General features: G+C 35.2%; 2 protein-coding genes across 2 annotated transcripts in view; one reads left to right on the plus strand and one right to left on the minus strand.

The window, feature by feature from the left end:
- Positions 1 to 4,968: 4,968 nt before the first annotated feature.
- Positions 4,969 to 9,144, minus strand: LOC128018814 (deleted in malignant brain tumors 1 protein). Its single transcript, XM_052604593.1, has 8 exons — positions 8,662 to 9,144; positions 8,409 to 8,444; positions 7,419 to 7,736; positions 7,021 to 7,332; positions 6,632 to 6,946; positions 6,047 to 6,196; positions 5,913 to 5,968; positions 4,969 to 5,460 (listed from the first exon to the last, which is right to left on the minus strand). The coding sequence occupies exons 1-7, from the start codon at positions 8,693 to 8,695 to the stop codon at positions 5,931 to 5,933; spliced, it is 1,203 nt and encodes a 400-aa protein (XP_052460553.1). The 5' UTR covers positions 8,696 to 9,144; the 3' UTR covers positions 4,969 to 5,460; positions 5,913 to 5,930.
- Positions 9,145 to 10,795: 1,651 nt separating this feature from the next.
- The window catches only part of LOC128018815 (protein kinase C zeta type), a 101,942-nt gene continuing 87,609 nt past the window's right edge, over positions 10,796 to 25,128 (plus strand). Inside the window, exons 1-4 of the mRNA XM_052604594.1 lie at positions 10,796 to 11,380; positions 19,580 to 19,701; positions 20,545 to 20,634; positions 20,963 to 21,013. Coding sequence (XP_052460554.1) covers positions 11,310 to 11,380; positions 19,580 to 19,701; positions 20,545 to 20,634; positions 20,963 to 21,013 — 334 coding nt within the window. The 5' untranslated portion in view covers positions 10,796 to 11,309. The remainder of the gene's footprint in view (positions 11,381 to 19,579; positions 19,702 to 20,544; positions 20,635 to 20,962; positions 21,014 to 25,128) is intronic.

Raw genomic sequence — 25,128 nt, forward strand, 5'->3', positions numbered from 1 at the left:
GATTCCCTGCAAATCCCAGCTAAGGGTATATAACTAAGAAAATTAAAGTTCAGTTTTACAATTAAAATGATATATTGTAGTAAATTCAAATTATTCAATAACAAATACCAGTTTACAATATCAAGCAGCATAGTGAACTGTTTTTGTACAGATAAAATAACTTAAAGTAGATGTTAGACATTCAAGTTACAAGGCCGCCATTGCTTTTACATAAAAAATAAGGAACATACAGATCTTAAAAGTATATCTTTCTAATTGTATTAACTCTTATAAGTCACAAAATTAGGGGTGCTCCGATCACGATCGGCCGATCGTTAATGCGCATTTCGTCAGTAAAGCCGGTTTTCTAATCAGCGGTTAATTCCATCAGGTGTGTGATTTCACATAGAGCAGCTGATACTACACAGAGCCGTTGTTAACTGAGAAGATGGGCCAATAAACGCTGAAAATTAACGTGATTTGCGCATCTTCTCTATTAACAACGGCTCTGTGTATTAACAGCTACTCTATGTGAAATCACGCACCTGATGGAATTAACCGCTGATTAGAAAACCGGCTTTACTGAGGAGATACGCATAACGATCGGCCGATCGTGATCGGAGCACCTCTACACAAAATGTTTCACAAACCATTTATACTGAAGGATCCCACCATATTTTTACTTTCTGAACATCATGCACAATGCTGAAACATTCCCACATACCTAACTGCCAACTCAGACCATGACAGCATGACCTTTAGAGAGAGAGAGAGCTGTCTTTGTTTTTCTGCAATTCCACACGCCTCTTCCTTCAATTTCCATTACTAAGTTTGTGTGAGAGCATATCGACTTGCTGCCTGCAACAGCGCTGTTCATTTTAACTTTACAGCCAGAGGTTGGGACCAATGTGGAATGTTAATGCTGTGTGACATTCTTTGTTCTTGCTCATGCTTATGGGAGCTGCTCTGGTCTAATAGGATATCATCATAGACTGTAGAAAAACAGTTTATCATGTTATGAGTTCTGCTTATTCACAAGTGGCCGGGGAATGTGCCTAGCACTACAACAATGGTCCCTCGGGAAGTCTAGGGATATTGGAGGGCGTTTGTAAATGAGACTGGCCTTTGATTCAGCTCTGATGGCTGATGCTGTATTCAGTCACTCGAGGCAACACCGCGATTACGGAAGACCTTGGATCAGACAGGAGGCCTGAATAAAATAAATGTGTGATTGTCGTTTCGTTTCAAATATAAAACCGTAAAAGACGGTTTACTAATAAATGTCCTCTGTTTTACACAATATCTCAATACGTAAAGTATGCCGTATAACGTTTCAACAAAACATTACCACGGCTAAAATCAGTATGTCATAAGTATTTGAGTAAATTTCTGATATTTCTTTAATAAATTGTTGACTCAAGGTCACTTCTGCCATCTACTGGCACTGTTACTCCACCTTCCTTATTCAATTCTAGTTGTAACACATTTCTTGTCTATTAGGGCTGCAGTAACTTACAGCAGTATCATTGCTGTTATATGGACTGTAATAATTTGATATGTACACGTCACTAATGCATTTAAATGCCACATATTTTGTTGCACCATCATAATTATTTTTGCACAGGAAATATTATAAAGGTTCGCGGTTGAGAAACTACCTATGACTGTAATCTTATTTACACTCATACATTTACACATTTTTAAATTATGTGTCTTCTTGTTGTTCTTATTTTATGCATACAAACTTATACGATAGCCAGATAAATGTTCATTCAGAGTCCTAGTATAACTGGTTGAAATATGCATAAGTAAAATAAGGGTACGATAAATAATTTAGTGAATAAAAAGTAAATAAATCATTGTCGTTCAATGAGAGTAAACAAACAAACAACAAAAAAACTTATAACTCGCAATAAACTCACTGAATTGGTTGCCTTGCGGAAGTGCGTCACATTGTTTACAACTCAAACGGATACGGGTTATATATGTAGGCGACAGCGTAGGAAGCCACAAATTCATCAGCGTGATAAAGAGATTTATAATCACAGTCACAGCGTATGCTTTACCTGCTTATGTTTTGTATTAATTCGTCACGTGAGCAGCAACAAGGTATCTATTCATAACTGCAAATTCACATCACTGCAAAGTGCCAGCGCACCCTCTAGATAGGAAACATAGGTTAAGACATTTAATACAAAAAAAATCTGATTTTGACGTATGATTTGAAAATAACGTTGTTTTGATTTTATTTTTATTATCATAGTTGATCTTTGGTTACGGCAGAATTTCTAAACAAATGTAAAATACCACAGACCTTACGTATTTACAGAACAATAGATGCAATACCTATTGTGGACATTTAATACATAATTATTTTAATATTTATGCAAGCATTTCACAAAAAATTCACAAATCTAGTTAGTCAAGATAATGTATCTTAGAAAGGTTTCGTTGGCACTCTTGATGAAGTAACACTGTGTTCTGTGTCACAGGTTCATAGATTTAATTTTCAGTTTCATAGACAAGAAGTATTTCATACAGAAACTGAGACGCTGTCATTCAGTTAGGTTATGACAATGTTGAGCAGTAAATCCAATGACGAGATTAAATGGTTGCTGGATGATTACGGAATAAAACACGGTCCTGTGGTCGGTAAGTTAACTTCTATATGAATTAAAAGACACTGTAATGTGAATGCGATTTCTGTAGCGTCACTGAGATAATATAGTTTTTTTTTGAATACTTTAAATTAGTTTTTCATTTTGTATTTTTCATCTTCATTTAAATTTTGACGTTTCTTGTATTTTTGTCATTTTTAATAGTTTTTTTTATTTGTTATATAGTTGCCTATATAGGCTTTATTAATTTTAGTTTTAGCTGTTTAGTAAATCAAGTTAAAATAAATGAAAATGAGAATTATTGCTTTGGCAACTACCTAAAATGTTTAAATAATTTATTTTAGTTAACATTTTATTTCAAGTAAGCTTTAGTTAATTATAATAACCCTGGATTGTTGCTTTTCTTTGTCTTTTTTTCTTCAGGATGTCTTTTTATGGTCTTGCATGTGATCTGTGTATATTCATTTCACCAGATTCCACCAGAGCCCTTTATGAGAAGAAGCTGAGAGAAGCCATGTCTAAACACAGAAGATCCCAAGCTCAATCCGACAGGACATATTACAGTGAAGAGGGTAATGCTTACATGACGATCAACACAAAACACGAGCATCTGTCACAAATCACACCAGTGATCTGAATTGGTTACATCTTTGCTTTACAGAAGACATCACCTATGTTCAGCATCACAGACCTGTGAGTACTAATAACACTTATTAAAACGAGTTTCAGACTTGTTTATATGCTGACTAATGATTCATTTGTGTTGCTTTAGCAACTATATGATGATGTGAGCAACAGGTAAGACATCCTGAATATTAAAGCAGTTTAAATCATGTTATGGTAAAACAGTGAAACTAACAAGCTTTTTTTTTTGGTTTATTAGAACGTGGTCTGATTATAGAGGGGTGGCCTACACAGATGAGTATGACAGCTTTTTTGTATACAATAATACTGAAAGTGTGTCACCATTAGGGGAATTATTTTTTATTTTTTAAATGTATTACTTTTTTTTTTGAAGGCCTGCTATATATAGGACTCAAGCTCCTTACCGTAATATGTCACAAGCAAGAAACCTGCCGCCAGAGCCTCATATCCAGAAAACACCTGAGAAGAGTTCAACGCGCCTGGTCCCAGTCTGGCTACAGATATTAGTGTTTCTCATCGTATCTGGTCTTCTGTACTTGGTTTATATAAATATGGAATCAGCAGAGCCTGTGAGAAGACTGACATAGCTCTTCCTTTAGTGATTAAACTGAATGTTACATTTCTAAAACGAGCAAATATTCAGCACAATAGATGTGATTTTTAACATATCGCAGTGTATTTTAACTTCTTGAATCTTGGGTTATTTTGTGTGTGATGTTTTATCAAAGTAATAGCCCAAGACTAACTCTTCTGTGAATATAAAGGAAGTGGGTGCTACAGGATGCACCTGCTGGAAGATTATTTTTAAGATCAAGATACAACAATTGTCCATTGTTATGCTGCAGTACATTTTACAGTGCTGTATTTTTAGTAATTTCTTGAGCTCATAAAAGTTTGATATTACAACTTCTACTACCTACTAGAAAACTTTCAAGCCTTTTTTTTATGAATTATATAGGCATATTTTAAAGGTTACAGTTACTGAATTTGGTCCCTTTCATCATTTTACAGTAGGTAATGATATCTCCATTTGTCTGGAAGTATCACTCTTGTATTTGGGTCATCCTCAGAATTATGTTTGGATATTCTGGAGCCAGATTATATGAATGTCAGAATCAAACTATTTAGGTATACCTGAAAATGTCTTTTTTAATAACAATCAGTAAAAACACCATATGCATGTTAAAATTGTGATTTTTGTTTTAAATGGCAAAATAAAAGTCTACAAATTTTATTCCATGTAACAAAAACTGCAGTAAACACCCATTAATTCTCCACATTGCAAAACATGGAAGTGACAGTTGTTTTTCACGCATTTTGCTCATTTACTGTTGTTTTTATGGGTACAAAACATGTATAAATGTTTAAAACTAAACAAGCCTATATTGATTGCAAATCTGTCAGTCTCTACCTGTGACTCAGATTTAGTAACAAAACATTTAGCTTTTCCGTGTTAAAAATGGAGTGTACATACTGTACTGTCGTGTCTTCTTGGCTTGACTAGACAATAGTTGTGCTGCTTAAAATGTTCAGTGTATGCCTATAATCCACACTTGTATTACTATAACTGTCGTTGTTCCTGTTTGTAAATACAGTGATTATTATTTCCTGTGCTGTTTTAGAAAGGTTTTGGAGGATTTGTTCATTTTCTGCTTAAGCATCACATTAGATCTACTGTATAATGAGTTCAGAGAGCCCACTTTCATTTCAAACAGAACAAATCGTGTAAAAACAATGAAATAATACATTTATATTTATGTAGGGACCAATACATATATATACACATATGATTTTTAAACAACTGTAGTAGAAAATAACAATAATAAACAAAACAATAAATGTTTCTTTTTAAATTATAAAGCCCCTTACAGAATGCAAAGAAACAAGAAAAAACCCCAAAACATTTCACAGTTTTACAGTCTATACCTGCAATGATATGACGGGTCAGACATTGTACCTCTAAAAACTAAAAAGCCCTTTTGAACCCTGTTAGTGCAACAGCTTCAAGTCTAGTGATTTCAGCATTTACTTAAAAAGAACAAAAAATCTCCCCCAACCAATGACAATTCAAATGTGTTTCTCTGTAACTGACAGGGAACAGCAGATAGTCAGAAAAGGTGGTTCTTCTGTGGTTCTTCAAACTTAGACGTTCCCTTTGGTCTGGACAGGCCACTGAAACCCCAACCTCAGGTGGACCAAGTGACTAGTTTCTAGTTTGCTGAAACAAAAACACACACAAAAATCCACACGCATGTTACTTTCTGATTGAGTGTCTGTGCTTTTTTTCTCCTCAAGTAATGAGGAATAAAAACTAAAGTTTAAACTAGAGTTTTAATGCCTTTACACAAGCACTCGTCAACATCTGTGTCTACTGCGTCATTTCAGACTGTCAAACACTAGCATGGACTAGAATTGTCATCTTGTAGACAAAGAAATGTTTGCCAAAAAAATTCAAAGCGCAAGAGTAAGCTGTACATTGTATGGGCAGTCACTGTGCATGTACAGTATATAATGTACTGTACTGCTGACAAAATTTGTGTCATGCGTGTAAGCATAAAACTGTTATACTTTGGGCTTTGTTCACGTGCTTGTTGGCACGACAGATACACAATGTATCACACCTTGTTGTGTTGTGCTAGATTATGAAAAGAAAAGAACAGTTCACATTACCTTCTTTTTGAACTCCCATTATTTGATTGTCAAGGCAATGTATGTGTTGTCAACACCTGTAATAAAAATATAACTTGTCAGAAAAAGAAAGACAAGTTCTTAAATATTTTTTGAAATCACATAGCTATACTTACAGGTCCTGCTATCTCGCTCCAGTCCAGTGGGTTTACTCACTCTGTTGCAGTAAACTTTGGCAACAATCAGAATAGCACATGTCGCCAACACAAACGTCAAACCGGATACCAGTAAACTGATGACCACCGGGCTCATCACCGGATCCACTTCTACTTAGAAAAAAAACAGCAAACCAAATTAAGGTCAAGTGCATAAATGTTCTTAAAGTTAAGTAAAACTGAAAAAGCGACAGGTCACAGATCTGCCACAGGATAAAAAAGGAAAATGTGACTTTTTAATCCCACAATGTTTTTTACCTTATCTCTCATAATTAGAACTTTTTACCCCTCATAAATCTGTTTGCATCTTGCAATCCTGACTTTTTTTCAGAACTCTAAAATGTAACTGGGAATTTTATGTATTGTGATTTGTGCCATAAAAAGTTTCTCCTCTTTTTTTTTATTCTGTGGTGTAAACAAGCTTGCATATGAGTGTAATGCATTATCAGTGAAAACAAAATACATTGATGAATATGAATCATTTAGAAAGTAGATGTAATAGAAAATAGAGGGCAAGCCTACCGAGGCTGGCAGCACACAACTCACCTCGAATAGAGATGGGTAAAGGCTGACTCTCCCTCGAGGTAAATGTGCGTTCTCCAGTCTGGACCTTGTAAAGACAGCAGTAGTAGCCCTCATTATTGGACTGGGCATTGGGGAAGGTAAAAGTAACGGAAGGAGCGAGGGCTGGCAGAGAGTGCCGAACGGTCCCGTTGGGCCTGATGAGCCGCAGCTGAAAGGATCCTCCTGGATACTGAGGCTCAGTGAAGCAGGTGACGTTAAAACTGTGGCTCCGGGTGACCCATCCTAGCCCGGCCTCAGGAGACGTGTTGTACCAGATTTGGGGAGTGTGAATCTCCACTGAGAACAAGTAATAAAGGTTAGACTTGGACTTTAAGCTCTCGATTACCACTTTAGCACAAGATGTGACTTACAGACGGTGATGTTAATGAAGTTGCTGTGTGAAGAATATCCTGAGGGAGAGTTTCCCAGTTTGTTGCGTGTCCTGTAGAGACAGCTGTAGCTGCCCTGGTGAGAGATTTCCAGGTCTGACAGGATCAGATCCACCGTCATTTGCCTGGGATCAGCTCTCTGGGTCACTAGCGGAGTGTCCACACCTCTTTTGTACAGTTGGAAGTCAACGACGGACTGCCAGTATGGGGCAGTGCATTTAAAGTGAACGGACTCTCCGGCTGAGAAGGTGTAGAGGTGAGACTGAATTGACAAGGTTGGTGCTAGAAGTTTTCCTGGATGGAGAACAAAAATGATGAACAACTACAAACAAACACAGGTTACGTAAAACAAAATACAAATCTTTCAAACGCTCTCATACCTGTGCACTCCACTCCAGCATCTTCATTGTGTGTACACACGTCATCATTGAGGAAGCGTTCACACAGATCCAGGGCAAACTCGTCACCCGTGCATTTCACATTCCTCCACAGCACCTCTCCACCGGGCCGTCCGAAACGAGCGCCACCTGGAATGTCCAACACAAAGCCGCAGTCGAGCTCTCTACAAACCACTGCGGCATCCTCCAGATCCCAACCACGCTGGCACACAGTGCCCCACTGATGCCCATGACGCACCTCCACTCTACCCGAGCACCGCTCACCCGGTTTCTCATTCACAAGTCTGGTGATCGGGTCGTCTGTGGAAATAATGGGAATAAACCAGTGTTGTTATCCTTAGCTGAAACAAAAAACAAAACAAAGACAAGTAATAATAATACAATTAAGAGAAATACTACAATTATTGAAGATGAAACTTAAAATACAAATTGAAATAATGAAAGAAAGCTAAATAGTAATATAAAACTAATAAAGCACATAAAAAAATGAAATTAAAACGTATGATTAAAAGTAAAACCAACTTCTAAATATCAATAAGACTGATCAATAGCTTAGAATAAAGCTTTTAAGACTTCCATCCACAGAATGTTTTGACAAAAAAAAGTACGTATTAGAGAAGTTGTTGCCTAGAGGTTAGCGAGTTTGACTCCTAACCCTAGAGTTGTGGGTTCGAGTCTCGGGCCAGCAGTACCACAACCTAGGTGCCCTCGAGCAAGGCACCGGACCCCCACTGCTCTGTGTGTGTGTTCACTGCTATGTGTGTGCACTTTGAATGGGTTAAATGCAGAGCACAAATTCTGAGTATGGGTCACCATACTTGGCTGTATGTCATGACACTTTCATATACATATGTGTAATATACGTTGTGTATTTCTTGAAGGGGACCATCACATTTGGGAATCCTTGAAATATAATAGTAGCCTATGAAAACCCCAACTGTAGACAACAACATAGTCAAGTCAATAACTCACCAAAGGCATGAACATCTTCAACAGAAACAGTGCATCCTGTTAAAAATGACAATAGTTAAGGGTATGTTAAAATATTTACATATTCATTCCAAAATTAAGAAACATTTTGCATGTTTTTGGGCTTTTTGATTATCTGTAATTATACATGTTTCAAATGTACTATGGTTGCAGTTTCTGACAATGTTCAGGTATCGCTTATATATTTTATAAGAGAAATATAGGAAAATTAATATACATATTACATTTCACTAACCAAGCATTACCAGGCCCAGAAGAATCCTCGACATTGTAGATTTCCCGTGTAATGCCAGAGCTTTAGGATCATTTAATAACTAAATGTCAGCAATCCAAAAGCTGACGGTTCCAGTGAGAGGAGGACCAGGAGCAAGTTGATGCATATCACTTCAGTCTACTTGCTTACTAGCACTTCTGAATGCCTAAACTGTTCCTGTTCACGTCCATTTGATATATACAAATACATTATCTATCATAACTCATGCTTAAAAGCATAATATTCGATAAATGCAAATAGCACATAACAATGTAGATACAATGTAGATAAAGCTGTAGAATCGAACGGCTACTATGCTAGCATTGTTGTCCTAAGGTAAAGCCAGTTATTCGCAGAGCGAGAAATAACGTTGTATTTACAAAGCATTATCGAATAAATCTGTAGTTAGTAACGCTCTGTGAGCGGATGTTCCTCAACGTCATAATGCAGACTGGCGACGTCCGATTCGTGAATGAGTCAATCTTTTGAATCGGATCTTTTCATTAAAAAACTTTCCAAACAAACTGAAACAGAACGAAACAACTCACAAGGGCATTTGCAGTGAAAAGTAACTTTTTATTGTACGTCAAAATTTTGTACAAATACACACACGAGTTTGTTTTTAATAAAGTATTACATTACAGATAATGTTTGAAAAAACAAAAAATAAAGTTATTCAGACTAGACTTAAATGAATGTTAAATGCAGATTCTATCTCGTTTCTACATGACTTATTCTCATGAGCTGAAACATGGCTAATGACACATTAAATTACATAAACAGCCGTATTAATAAACGTAATAAACAGCATGTATTGTAATGTAACTGTGACTACGTGATGACGTATACATCGGACGCACAAGACGTCTTTTTAACTGATTCTTTGAAATGAACTGTTCATATGAGTCGATTCGAAGAAATGAGTCAGACGTCCCAGTACTCACATAAGAGGAAAAAAAGGCTTAGACATGGAAAAATAACACACATAGATACAATTTAATGACAATATAAATTTTTATATCACCCAGCTATGAGATCTACAGTATTACAACTTTATGAATCAAACTGACAGTTAAAATATAATAAATTAGTATTAGTTGGAACATTAGAACCCTAACGTTTACATAAGAAGGGTGGTGAACCGTTTTGATTAACGATACAGTGGTAAGAATTTAAGTGAATAAGCTTGTAGCGACATCATGCGAATCAACTGAGAATTACAACACTTACAGTTTTACCTTTAACTTTATTCTCCAAAACACTAAACCTCTGAAGGGTCGCGTCGAGTCTACATTTGACTAATAATATATTTTGTTACAGTATTTATTAAAATACTGTAATAAATATTTGTTCAAATTAGTTAATAAAAAATACAACTGTTTGTTCATTGTTTGTCAGGTCCAGCTTTACAACAGATAGGCTACAATTTTTTACTTTGATAAATTATTAATAAATACTTGAAATTAGCATGAACTAAGATGAATAAATGCTTAAGAAGAATATTTCATTATTAGTTCATGTTAACTACAGTACTTAACTAATGTTAACAAATTCAAAATTATTGTAAAGTGCACCTGATATTAAGACATTGACTTTTACATACAATACAGTGTTATAGAAAGCTACAGCATAAAGATTTACGAAAAATAAATAAATAAATAAACAAACATTCATAAATAAATAAAACCCCGCGCAATTATTTAATTGACACTTGCTTTAAGGTGGGAGTCAAACAAGACATGTTACTAGAGACTTTAACCCGAAAAGCAAGAGTTCAACAACTCAAACAAGCTTGTTCCTTGTTGAGTTCACGTTCCCTATTCAAATCATGCAACTTCTAAATAATTTTCTTAATTTTAATTACATTAGATCCCAAATACACATAGTTTAGACAATGAGGGGGTGACCCCACTATTGAAGCAGGTCATCACTAAGGATATTTCTCGTTTAATAATATTATTAACAATAAAATTAAATAATAAATATTAAAAATTAACTTTCTTAAGAAGTGCAGGAGTTCAGGAGTAGTTTTCAGCCCGTCCACGTGCATCATTCCGAGCACAACTGTTTCTTCCCTCACCGACCTACTTCAGTTTAATTGGATAAGCATTCAGTCTCTACCGAGAGAGAAAACGAGAGCGAGACCTGCTGGACCCACACAATGCAAACCGTTATCCACCTGCAAACAACCCGTGCACGTTCTTCGCTGACGTCACGGCGGATGGACTAATACTATTATAATAGAACAACCGTCGCGCTGTTCTATCATGACGTTGTAAAGCGTACTTTGGAAAATGTCCTCGCGACAGCGCCTCATAAAATGCATGGAGTGTCCCACGGCAGCGTAGTCGAACAACAGGTGGATTCTGAGGCCAGTCCAGACCTGGAAGTAGCCATACTTCTGTGTCTCTCCGCCCCTATGAGTAACCACAGCAAAGACGCCGAAAAAGCCAGAGTACCGGAAAGAAGCTGAACGAAACGCTAGCGATATGGATCATTTCAACGGTGACGTGACATTAGGAGCATTGCGGACAAGATGGGCCACTTACACGGTTCATTCGGAATTATGTCACTGTACATCTGATATATTCTAACACACAGAGGCTGTTTATTTGTAGACTTTTGTAGTCATGCCTGTCAGTAACGGATCGATGATGGAGTTGCGCTCGGGATATGTGAAAGTAAAGGCGCATTACGGAGGGTGAGTGTTGGAAACTTTCACAGGGTTAATGTTTAAAGTTGGCCTGCTTTGCTGTGACGTCAAAGGTCGGAATATGCCTGGCGTTTGGCAGTTTAATGCAAACGCACTCCCACACCTGACAAACTTTGACATCTTGACTGTTTTAATACTTCTTCAACATAAGATCGATTTTTAAACAAGCATATTTTACATCTTAGAGACGTTGTCAGGTGAGGCAGTTTAAAACAATGCGGTTCACAATATCAGGCAAGCCGTAAAACATCCAGGCCTTTTTTTTGCCAATATGAAGTAATGAGTTAAATCCACTGATCTATTATAGAGATGTTTCATATATAGATCAGTGGTTAAATCTAAATTCTTATATTCTTAATCTCTTAAATATTAGCTATTGAAAAATATTTTTAAAGGCAAGATCAGTTATAAAAATGTAAACGTTTTACATATAAAGAAATTATAAATATTCTTGAAAATAATAATAATAATTAAAAAAAGACTCCAAAGCTGTTTTATTTTGCTAGGAGCAGGTTGGCATTTCATGGGTGCCTCCATATTGACATCACATGACCAGCCATGAAATGCATTTGACCAAGATGCTGGTATGTTTTGATCAGCTAAAAGTAAACAATAACTTGCTGAGTGCTTCTTTAAATCTGAAATGTTGTAGGCTGAAGGTTGTGCTCTTATTGCCATTTGTTGCTTAACACATCTCTCCTTTTTTATTGCATATAGTTGGCTGTAGCATATTTTTTTTTAAGGGGATTTTTATTAGTATTATAAAAGGCAAGTTTCAGTCTTCATAATTCATAAAAATAATCTAGTAGATTACTTATAATAATACCATAAACTTTGTTTTATTTTCCGATGCTACACATGACTTGAGTTGACTGGACTGGTTTGGACCTCTACTGTGTCTTTTGTCATTATGCATTTTAACAAAAACATTGAATTGTTTCCAATTGATGATCCTCTTCTGGCTTTAAAATCTAGGCTTTATATTTTGTTTAGACGTCCTTGGCTGAAAGTGGCCATGATGCAAGCAAGATAACACAAACATGCACTGTCTGCATACATCACCATGAGTCATTGTTATTAATCAAATCATCACTCAAAGACGAACAGCTTCAGTGCACAGCGGGTGATAAATAACGCCATATGCCCACCCTTTAGTCAACAATGTGAATGATATAGATTCATTTCGAAACCTCTTTGTCTAAGTCGTAATAGCATTCATAAGGGGAAAGTTCACCCCAAAAATGAACATTTTGTCTTGATTTACTCACCCTCATGTTGTTCCAAACCTGTATGAATTTCTTACTTCTGCTGAAAGAAGATATTTTAAAGAATGTTGGTAACTTAATAGTTGCTGGCAGCCATTGAAAAAAAATACTGTGGTGGCTACCAGCAACTTTTTGGTTACCAACATTCTTCAAAATATCTTCTTTTGCCTTCAACAGATGAAAGATATTCATAAAGGTGAGTAAATTATGATATTATTTTTTTTGTTGGTGCATTTTTGGGTGAACTTTCCCTTTAAGGAATTCATTCAAAAATTACAAATCTTTCATTATTTATAAAAAATTCTATGACCCAAAAATATCAATTACCCACCCTCATTCATTTTTGGGTGAACTATCCCTTTAACCCTTATCTTGGTGACAACTGGTAGTAATATTAACTTTCACAAAATAAATTAAAGGAGAAGGTACCGAACAAATTTGGTCGTTTAGGTAATATTTATGCTATTTTACGTGGAGAAAAATGAAATCAGCTGCGTATGATTGTATTTTACTGTTTTGTTTGAAATATAGTATTTAACTTCATGACTTATTTGGGTGATCAAATAACAAGGAACATAGTTTCTTCACTATGTTATATTAATACTCATCTCTAGACTGGTTGTTTCAGGAAATTAATATTGTATAAGCATTTTGTAGATAGAAGCATGAGATAATGCACCATAACTAAATGTTTAACTGCTTAGATGTGCTTTACAAATTACAGTATGTCCTGCATTTTCAGTGGGTGGAGATACAGTAGACTTTTGATTCAAGAGCACAATTATCTGATGGCATGCCAGTAAACCTGCTGTAGGAAGTGAAGAGTTCCTCAGTGTCTGTGGAAGTGTGAATTTCTCTCTTACATTAGTGTGTAAATGGTTCTCTGAATTTGGGTCAGGCTTTTCGGAGCGTTTTTTGAAAGCCTTGGTGATTCCCACTTCTAAAAATGTTTTAGAGGAAGTTAACACCAGGCGGGACAGAAATTTTGATGACAGGCTGCGAACCTGAGCCAAGTTATAAGCTACAACAATCGCACTTCTTCACAGAATCCAGGCATTGTTTATTTGAGCATAGGCCTCTAGGTTTCAGCCCAAGATGATTCTTTGTTGAGCAATCAAGAGATAGATTAGACTGTTTTAAATAGCTCATCTTAGAAGGAGGAATTACCCAACATTGTTGACACTGTTAGTCACTGGAAGTGTCACATTTGGTAGCTTTGCACATTTTTAATTAGACAGATGTTTGTAATGCTGGTAAAAAGTGCTTTGAGGCTGTTTTACCATGCATAAAATGCCCCTATGGTGACTCACTGACAGCCCTATGCTATGCAAATGATAAAAAAGTGTCAGGGGAGAGGCTTGGACTGTTTTTGTTTTTAGCTGATCAGAAATACTTTTTGCTTGTCAATAATTGTGCATATGTGACCCTGGACCACAAAACCAGTTTTAAGTGTCATTTTTTTCAAAATTAAGATTTATGCGTATAAATAAGGTTTCCATTGATGTATGGTTTGATGTATGGTTTGTTAGGATAGGACAACATTTGGCAGAGATAAACTACTTGAATATCTGGAATCTGAGGGTGCAAAAAAATATAAATACTGAGAAAATCGCCTTTAAATTTGTCCAAATTAATTACTAGCAATGTTTAACTAATCAAACTAATCAAAAATTATATTTTGATATATTTACTGTAAATAGACGTAACTGGAAATGTACTAAATATCTTCATGGAACGTGATCTTTACTAAATATCCTAATAATTTTTAGCTTAAAAGAAAAATTTATAATTTTGACCCATACAATGTTTTTTTGGCCCTTGCTAAAATCATACCCCACAACTTAAGATTTTATGGTATTTTTACATAATTAACCATAAACAAACCATCAGTTTAATATCTTAGTAATACACTGAATCGTTAACTTTGAACAATGTCAGAAAAACTGTGTAAACACTTTACTGAACCAACAGCAGCCTGCCGTGCCAAGTGGGAATTGAACTTGGCAAGTATTTCTTATTTCCATTTCCACTTCTGAACTATAGTCCAGGACTATAGATTTGATTTGATATAGCAACCACACAGACAGCACTGTAGATAAGGCTCACTGGTCATAAAACCACAAGTGAAACTTTATAATATTATCACAGTTCTCATGTTACCAATGACATTGTTTTTTTAATGCATTTAAGTGAGACGTCTGAATGCACTGAACGTTGTCTGAATTTGCTGGGAAGAAACATTAAATTCCTTGAACTCTGTGAATTTGAATTCTAAAATTTCAGTGCTAAGTTTAAACGACAGTAACATCATAACACAGGCTTAACATTATAAGCCTTTCTCTTCATGCAAATCTAGTCTGTGTGAATTTGAATATACTGTGTATCCAGTTCTGAACCTAATGACACCATTCCCTGTAGACAGGGCGCTGTTTAAAATCTCTTGTGTGGGCTTTCTCAGGGGCTAGTTATACTGTTTCAGGTGTCTTTTATGGTTGAGTCTGGTTACTCAATCAGAAATTAACAGGGTGTGTTCATGATAATTCAGCCTATGCATATGAGCTACAGCTGTTAAAAACCCAAAACTACCCCCCCCCCCCCAAAAAAAAGGGTCAGGCCACATACTGTATGTACTGTAGTATCTGTTTACTGTGCAATTTATTTGATTAAACATAAACTACAAAACAATAATCTTGTGGAATATTATTAAAATGTCAAGGTTTTTTTAAATTGCCTTTTAAAATGAATATGTTTTTTTTTTATTATTAATAACTGTTAGCTACTCCCGTCACATGCTTCTTTAGAAATTATTCTAATTTGGTGATACTCAGGAAATATTTCTTATTATTATGAAGATGTGCAGCTTAATATTTTTGTGTGAACCATGACGCATTTTATTTAGGGATACATGATATTGGATTTTTGCCAATATCTGATATGCGAGTAATTTTCAACAAATTTTGGCCGATAGACGATGCCGATACAATATATAATTATTTTTAGCTAGAATCAAAGTTACTCCTCTTTTGTTTGCGTGAACATTTGGGCGGCGTTATGCAAGTTATCCCACATTGTGACATAGACATGTCGGGCGTGTTTAAACGAGGTATTTTAGGAAGGCGTGGATGAGTAAACTTTTTATAAAGAATATCTCTTTGGGTTTGAGACTTTAGTCTTCGCAACTATAGGGATCTTATCTATTCACAAACAGCTTGTAACACTCCAAAAAGAACGGAAAATTACCCCTTTAATTAAAAGTAGGCCAACAGCGCCCCCTACGGAATTAAAGCTCCTTACTGAGCGGGCATTAGGACCCGGGGAGGCTGCTACTGTGCCCTATTACGGTTTACTCTATCATACACCAAAGGCTCACTTTGTGCTTTCACAGATTAAATGCAGCGAATCTAATCAGCATTCAGGCAAAACTTAGCTTCAAGAATGACCCACAATGCTGATGTAATCTAATCGCTAACACACCTTGAGCACATGTGAGTTAATATATTCCTCTCATCGGCAAGACATATCGGCATAATTTTTCATATCAGGCCGATGCCGATATTTACATTTAAAGCCATTATCATCAGCCAATTCCAATTTTGGTCAGATAATATCATTAATCCCTAATTATATAAATTTTTTGATGAATGTAAAGTTCAAAAGAACAACATTTATTTAAAATAGAAATCATTTTGTTACATTTATTTATCTTTAATGTCACTATTTGATTAATTTAATAAATAGTGTTAATTTCCAACTTCATATTTTACATTCATCATTATATTTGACATTCTTGTGTATAGAAATGGCTGAATGTGGGGGTCTGTTGACATTTTTGAAGTACTATTAATTGTAACTTTTTGGATAGGGATGGGTCACAAATGTCAATGTTTCATCCAAAAACAAACTTTCCAACCATTATTCCTTTCCAAGACACCATGATAGAACCATGCAGTACTATTTGTAAATGTAGTTAACAATTATTATTATGCATCGTAAAAAAGTTTCGCTGCCTTTGTTAAATAAATACATTTGTTAAATTCAATTAGATTAAGTGAATAAATTTTTTTCAGGATTTGGTTTGCTGAATCTCAGTGTTTTCCTCAGAGGAGTTTATGTTGAAGTTGTGATGGCTGCAGGCTCACACCTTTGTCAAACATTTAAGTTTTTATGCTGTGACAAAGCAAAATGCCTAATGCATGTGCGATGACTGTGTTCATTCACAAATCTAGACATATGATTAACTCTGAAATTCTTTATTTATCACCCCCGCTCCTCTTTTATTCAGTGCAAATAACCGTATTTCCACACTTATGTTTTTTCTGTTTGTCTGGTATATTTCAGAACCACCCCTCTCTGCTTTAAAATGGAGTGAGAAATTAACACCTCTGAAATTACTTTATTTAACTGTTGGCATCCTCTGGGATGGTTAGCACTTATTAAAGGCAATCAGAAATGTTTCACATGGCTCGCTCTGGAATTTAATTTCCCTCCCTGCCTCTTCAGTTGCGTCAGTGCCGAGAGAGGCGCCATCCAAATGGCATCTGCTCAAGGGACTCCTAACATTTATCAGTTGATCAGGCTTTCAAGAGTAGTGCTGTAGGAGATCCTTTCACTTTCATATGGGCGCTGAGGATGGTGGGGGTCGGATGGAGCCATAAGGGCAGGGTGGCAGATGATGGACTCATGATGAAGATTCACCCGCTGAGGGGCAAGCTGCTACAGAGCTCATCTTCACAGAAAACACACACACAGTATATCTGACTTGTCATACATCACATTTTCCATATACAAAAGAACTGCGGGAGGTCTGTAGACAGATTTGATTTGTAAATCAGAAATTGTCTAAATGCTCTAAATAGTCAATGGTTTTAAATGACAGTACATTTTTCTTTAGCTTTTTATTAAGAAAAGTGTAAAAAGAAACATTGCAACTTAAAGCTCTTTGTATGATATATATATATATATATATATATATATATATATATATATATATATATATATATATATATATATATATATATTTATATATATATATATATATACATATACATTTATATATATACATTTATATAATTTATGTACACACAGTTTTATTAGCATTTACTAAGGATGTAAAATGAAAGTAATAATACTAATAATAATAATATATATATATATATATATATATATATATATATATATATATATATATATATATATATATATATATATATATAATTTGTGTACACACAGTATTATTAGCATTTACTAAGGATGTAAAATGACAGTAAGAATAATAAAATATTGTATAAATTCTTTAAATAATCAACATTTCTTTTCATTTTCTTTTTCTTTAATAGGGTCAAAAAAGGTCAACAGAAAAGAAATTGCACTTGAACCAAGATGTTTGTATAATTAGATAATATAATATAGAAATATAAAGAAATAATATAATTTATAATAACTGATGACAGTTTATATAATTCATGATGAATCTGTTCGTTGTCACCGTAATTTAGCATTTAAAATAAAAGTAACAATAATGAAGATTTAAAAAATTAAGGTTATAGAAATATTTATTTTTTTTCTAAATGTGTTTTTTTTTTTTCTTTAGCTTTTCAAAACAAAAAAACAATGCAATTGAGACGAGCTCTTTGTATGATTAGGTAAAAATGATTTATAACTGATGATAATCAATGTTGTTTTATGACTTTTTATAGAGGGTACTGTATATTCACTGGTTTATAGAACATTTTTGTAAATGTGAAGATTTTCTATAGGTTTTTATACTTTATTTTTTTTATTTTTTTTTTAAATTGTAGGCTTTAAAATATTTGTATGCTTGAAACAAACAACGTTAAATGGTTTGATTGAGTGTAAAACATGAAACAACATTAAACAAATGTAACCGCCTCTCTGTATTTCAATCAAATCCAGGACATGACAAAGGCTGTTAACTGAGAAACTAGGTTAAGACTGGTTTATTATACTAATGTAATAATGTTTATAGTGTTATGAATGAAAGTTATCCTACTGTATTATTCAGGGATGCACAATATACTGACAGATTATTAACATATATTCCATTACAAAATGTTGTGGTTCCAGGATCAAGTCCTGATGCCCATGATGGCACTTTGAGGTCAGTGATGATTTAATCGTTTCTTAGTAATATGGTTGAACTTCTGTACACTGAAATACCCTTTCTGAACTGAACTGGACTGTAAGCACAGCACCCAAATCATGTTTTCTTCTACTTGGCTCTCTCTGAGGCAACACTTTTCTTGATGGAGTGTGAAATTGGGGCAGGGGCCAGACTAGGCAGCTGTGTGCTAGAGGTTTGAAAGAAAAGTCTCTTGTGTATCCAAACAGATGTGGCTTGTTTGGCTGTGGTGGGACTGTTTCAGGCCAGTGTTGCAAATTAAAGCTACAGAGCTCTTACATTTTGAATAAGAGATGCCTTCGCCATTCTTTTATTACGTTTTTGAGTTTTAGTATTTCAACCTAAATTTATTTATTTATTTTTGGTAGTTGCCAAGTCAACATTTCTAGTTTTCGTTTAACTTGTTATTTTATGTCAACTTTAATTCAATTACCGACAATTATTATTAAAATAGCAGCTCTGTTTCACTGATGGTAGGGATGGTCAAAACTAAATATTTTCCCCCCCAAATTTCCGACTAGTTAATGGCACTGCTGCTAAAAATACGTAAATCAAAAAAAGAAAAAATTTAATCTAGTTGACTTAACTGACTAGTCAAGAATGTGTCTATTTAAAGAAGTCCAAATTTAGGCCTTGGTCTTTTATACTATAAAAGCATAAATCTTGTATCATTTGCCTGTAACCAAATTAATTCCAGTAAACAGAAAATAATTTTTTATTGTTCTCAGATCTGCATGAAGGTGCTTTTTGTATTAAGTGTCTTTTTTCTTGTTGTTTTTGTAGGGACATGCTGATCTCTGACTTGGATTTGACTATGACATACACAGAGGTGTGTGAGGAGGTGAGAACGATGTGTGGGGTCCGAAAGGAGATGCCAATTACACTCAAGTGGATTGACGATGAAGGTATATGACCTTTGAACTTTGGCTGCATTGAAGTCAGCAGAAAAGAGCAAGTTACAATGAATCGTTCACAGTAAGACCAGGAACCTGCATAAACAAGATTACATTTGATTTCATAATATTTTAGTCACTTTTGGATATGAACGTCAGCTAAATCAGACACTTTAAAAAGTTTTGATAGCAGGGACCCCTAAATATGATGATTTCTCTTCAGCAAATGTAAAGAATTTATATTTGTATTATATTAGATTTATGATGTATATTTAAATTTAATAAATCTAAATTATTTATATTTAAACTTTTTTTTTTAATCCTGGAGGTCTCCAACACATTGTTATTTTAAGTAAAACTAAAACTGTTAAATTTAGTATTTATTTAGTATGTATTTATTTTCTTCATTTAAAATAAATATAAAATGAAAAATGAAAAACTTATTAGAAACTTAGAAAAGTTGCCTTTGCAAGTAACTAGAAATAAGTTAAAGAGGTTTTAAAATTACTAAGACTAAAAGAGAAATAAACAATTATTTAAAAAAAATAATTAAATATAATACAAATTTTAACTTAACTTTTAAAAAAGAAAACTGAATATATAAAAACTAATAAATTATATAGTATTTAAATAATACTAAAATAAATACTTTAGAATATGAATAATACTAAAAAACACTACCCAGGTCCCAGTTTGAATACTCCTGGGAGAAATGTCATCTATAAATGTTGAGTATATTTGTAATTTAGAGAGTAAAACTTTACTTTAACAGATGCAATATTGCCACCTATTTCCCTTTGATATTTTACAGTTTTTTTTTTTTTTACGTAGCTGTTTCCCTTATCTTGTTTTTAGGTGACCCGTGTACCATCTCATCCCAGATGGAGCTGGAGGAAGCATTTCGGATCTACAACCGGAACGGATGCTCTGGACTCCTATTGCATGGTACTCATTCACTCAAAACATCTGAATCAACCTATTTCCCTCTTGTTTATTACATTTTCAATTGTTCTAGTAGTAGAATGACTCTGTCTGTATTTTTATCCATCTATTTATAAATAACTGAATGCAGATTTAAACTACACAGCGGAAATCCACCAAACCACTCAAATTATCATGTGGTCACTACACAACTAAAGCACTTGATAAAAGTCAATTTTCTTTAGAAAACGGAGTATTTGCAATTAAGTGTATTTGCTGACCCTGACTACAGTAGATGAAACCACTGGACTGAGTCACACTCATTTCTCTTTGCCTTTCTTTCTTGGTCTAGTGTTCCCAAGCATTCCTGAAAAGCCTGGTATGCCGTGCCCAGGAGAGGACAGTGAGTCGAAAGTCTTCAAAGTCTTGCCATTTTCAACATTTTCATGTGCTCCTTGTTTAAAGTGGTCATTCAGTCTGCTACAGTCGCTCAATACAAGAAGCCGATTTAAAGTGATCTCTTACAAAAGTCTATCCCAGCAATAGTTTTGGTCTGTGCATTAACTTTTTACAGCTCACTGTTAAACAACTGTTTAACAATCTATATCAATACTGCGACTTTGTGATTTCATTTTGTACAAAATTAAGCTGGTCTCACTTTATATATGAGTTTGAAATAACATGAGCAACATTTTTTTTGATGAGTTATTCCTTCAAGGTCTTGTAAAATGGAAATAGATTCCATTTCATTGTTCTTAAGGTGAGATTTTATGGTGAAAAACAAGGCATCTCTCAGTGGGACTGTATAGCGCTCTGGTAACTGCACAGTAATCCTGTGTTAATGTGCACTTTTACTGCCCTGAAGGCCATACGGGACTAAACTGCTTAGTCAGGACCTTGTGCACAGTACGGCTGCTCCTTTCTGAAAGCCTTATGAATTCACGATCATGCTTGCCTATGGCACAGGCATGATAGATGCCGCCTGCATCATTCGTGTGTGTGAGACAGAGCTGTGCATTAATGGTTCCCTGGTGCATCTTGCATGTGTTTATATGCGTGTATGAGGAATTCTCCTAATATTTTGTGTAGTTATGGGTGTGTGTGATTTGCTTTGCATTACATACAGATGAAAGTACCTGGCATTTCTGTTCTTTGTCTGAATGATGCCTTCAGTACACTGTGAACATGTTCTTGTGTGGTTTGTACATGAGAAGTGTTGGTCTGACCCCTTTAATTGCTGTTCTGTAGGTGCATAATGACTTGTGGCAGGCTGTTAACTTTTCTGTCTGCGTTTGTTTCTGTTCTGGTCCACCTTTTTTCTCTCCTTGTCAGCAGTCTGTGGGTGTTCTCTCAGAGGACGCAAGAGAGACCCTGAGACAGTGCCTATTTATAGAAGAACATAATTGACAGTATAAATAAAACAATGTATTGTGAGATAAAACTGTGTTTAAAGAACCTTTTTTCTAAAGTGACCAATTATCACAATAAAACCAAAATCTCGATATGGTTTAATGTGATTATGAAGTCTCATAGGCTGCGATTTGATTGAATAAATATATGCACTGTGTTTCAGAGTGAAGCATGACGCTGTATTCTTTTCGCTCATGTTCCGGTATTTATTAGTGCGACTCGGTTTGCAGTAAATGCTGCTCTACATGGACTCATATCTGCAGGTGCTGCATGACTTTGTTTATAGTGTTCATTTGGGAATATAACATGCACCAAACATCTTCCCAAACTTGTAATGAGAAGCACTTATAAACCAGCTGTTGTCAGCATATTTACAAATGATAAAAATTAATTGAGTTTTAAAATATATTATATATATGTATAATTATTTTTAGTCATATTGATATCCCAAGATCACAATTTTAAGGGCCCTACAAACAAGCACAGCAAACCTGGATCCTTTTTTAATTGCATTTATTATTATTATTATTATTATTATTATTATTATATTATTGCAATTAGACTTTTCCCCCAAGAAAGTGGCTTTTAATAATGGTGACCCACAGTTAGTAGTAACAAATAAAAATGACATTTTACTGTATTTGTATAGTTGTTATTTTTGAAACGATATAATAAAAAAGAAAAGAAAAAAAAAACACATCAACCTGATGTCTTGGTTTAAATAAGTAGTATGCTAATTTATACATACAACATGTTTTAGTAGTGGTTTCTTGTTGATGTAATGTGTTTAACCCAGATGAACATCAAAAGGAACATGTATTTTTCAGACGTCCAGCACACACCACTGATGCGTGATGCAGCAGTGCTGGACAGGGATTGAAAGTGACTTTGTGATTTGACAGTGTAAAGACCTCAGGTTCAGCTGCCTACTGTTGTGTGGAATTGGTCTGGGCTTATTACTATGTAAGGTTAGTTATTCACATCATGCATGAAAGCTCAGTAACCTAGAGCTGCTCTTGTACAGTGTTGAAGGGACAAAGAATTATAACCTTTTATTCAGCTATAATTTGCTTCACTGATCATGACTGCTTCCACAGAATCCAACTAAATCTTTTTAGGGCTTGTGACTGGGCATTTCAGTTACTATATATTCCAAGTCTTTTGAAGCCATATTATAAGCCCATTGACTTTAATTGTATGGACATAAAAAAAAAACATGAAAACATCAAAACAGTGTATGACTAAAAGAATGTGAAGTTTAAAAATGATGAGATGTAATTTTTGGGTGAACTGTTGTTTTAAAGTAGCAATAATATTGCTCTGCAGCGTTCCTTGTGTGCTGGTGGTTGTTGACAGTATGAGAAAGACATATTTTCAGATAACTGAGCTCGATCTCTCTCTGCTGAGGTGTGTGGGAAGGGTCCCTGTCAGTTTAATCACTGATCTCAAAGTCTTCTCAGGGTTTTGGCAGCTGTCTCTTGAGTCCTTTGATTCTGTCAGTGGTTGCAAACACTCACTGTTTGTTTAACATCAAAAACTGGATTATTTCAGAGAGGTATAACTTACACTTTACATTTACTGACTAATCTACAAGTAACTGCACATTTATCCACACATTTTTTATTTATTTAAATAAGACCGTGAATAATATAATGAATAAAAAAAATTGAAAGGGCATATATTCTTTACTTTTGTAATTATTATTATTTATTAATTTCCTTGATTTTATATGCAAATGATCTCTGTTATGAGTGGCTAACTTCATCAGGACAGTGGAAATGACTGAATACATATATTCAAAAAATATCAAACTGATATTAGACATTTTCAATATTGTATATTGGCGGACACTGGACAGTTTTACATGTAGATTCCCTTATTTCTTTGTAAACTAGTGCTATTTTAATGTCAAAATTATCTTTAATCAAAAAATCTAAATTTTATAATATCTCAAAATGAATATCTATTTTTTTCCTACTGCACATTAAAAGGTTTTAATCCCTATTGCATTTTTAACATTTTATTTTTAATTTATTTATATATGTGAGGTTTTTTTTTTATTTCAAGGAGACTTATATTTTTCAGTTTGCCAAATATATATAATTTGCCATTTTCTGAAGAAAGTGTTTGTTTGTCAAGTGGTTGCTAGGGTGTTGCTATGGTTGCTGAAGTGTTTTGGCTCATCACTGTGCTGTTGCTAGGGTGTTCTAGGTGGTTGCTTATGAAAACCAACTTTTAAGCCTTTATGTGACCACTGATAAGCAAACAGGCCCTGCCATTATCAGACACTCCATCCCCCGTTCTCCTCTTCCCCTCCTCCTCATTCACCACACACTAAGCTCTTTCACCATCCATGCCAATGCTTCGCTCCAGTCACCCTCTCGCTCCGCACCATGTTTTCCACAAAGCCCCTCAGCTGTTTGCCACCGGCTCTCTGGGGACCCAGCTACACCCTGGCAAAAAGATGAGAGAGAGAGAGAGAGAGAGAGAGAACAGGCTGAGAGTGTGAAATAATTGAGAGGCGAAGAGTGCAGAGCAGAGCCAGGCACCAGAGCAAAATATCCGTCTGTGTTACAAGAACTTCCTCCTTTTGTCTGTGCCGCCCATTTCAATTAAGGCTTCCAGCAGAGTCGCCCGGTCCTGATAGAAACATCCCTCCATCCATCCGTTCATCATCGAGGACGCAGCCTATACAAGGACAGCCAGCTGTAACGACTGCACGCAGGGAGCGACAGAACTGCAGGGAGGGGGAGAAATAATTAAATAAGTCACAAGGAGAAGGAGAGATTGAGCGAACAGAGGAGACCGCGAGGGAGGAGGGGATGTAGCCAGAGCGTTGTTGGAGGCTGCCAGGGGAAATGTGCTGAAACGAGCAGAAAACAGGAAGATACCGGTGAGCACCGCACCATCGAGATCTCATCCATTTGTCCTCCCCATCTGACCGCCGCTGTCTTTGTGTGCAGATGTGATTGGCATTGAGCTTGCGGCATATGCCCTTGTGCATGCATATGTGTTTGATGCGTTTTTTCATCACACCTGCAGTGATTTGACGGCCAGTCTTCAATGCCATATTCGGGGTTTGAACCCGTTTGGCGAGTGCAGCAGCGT

This window comes from Carassius gibelio, chromosome A8 (assembly GCF_023724105.1).
Source record: "Carassius gibelio isolate Cgi1373 ecotype wild population from Czech Republic chromosome A8, carGib1.2-hapl.c, whole genome shotgun sequence".
NCBI classification, from domain to species: domain Eukaryota; kingdom Metazoa; phylum Chordata; class Actinopteri; order Cypriniformes; family Cyprinidae; genus Carassius; species Carassius gibelio.

Coding starts and splice junctions, on each gene's coding strand:
- LOC128018814 (XM_052604593.1), bottom strand. CDS start 8,695: ATGTCGAGGATTCTTCTGGGCCTGGTAATGCTTG. Junction 6,947..7,020: donor CTTCATTAACATCACCGTCT/GTAAGTCACATC, acceptor ACTTGTTCTCAG/TGGAGATTCACACTCCCCAA. Junction 6,197..6,631: donor TTTACCCATCTCTATTCGAG/GTGAGTTGTGTG, acceptor TTTTCTAAGTAG/AAGTGGATCCGGTGATGAGC.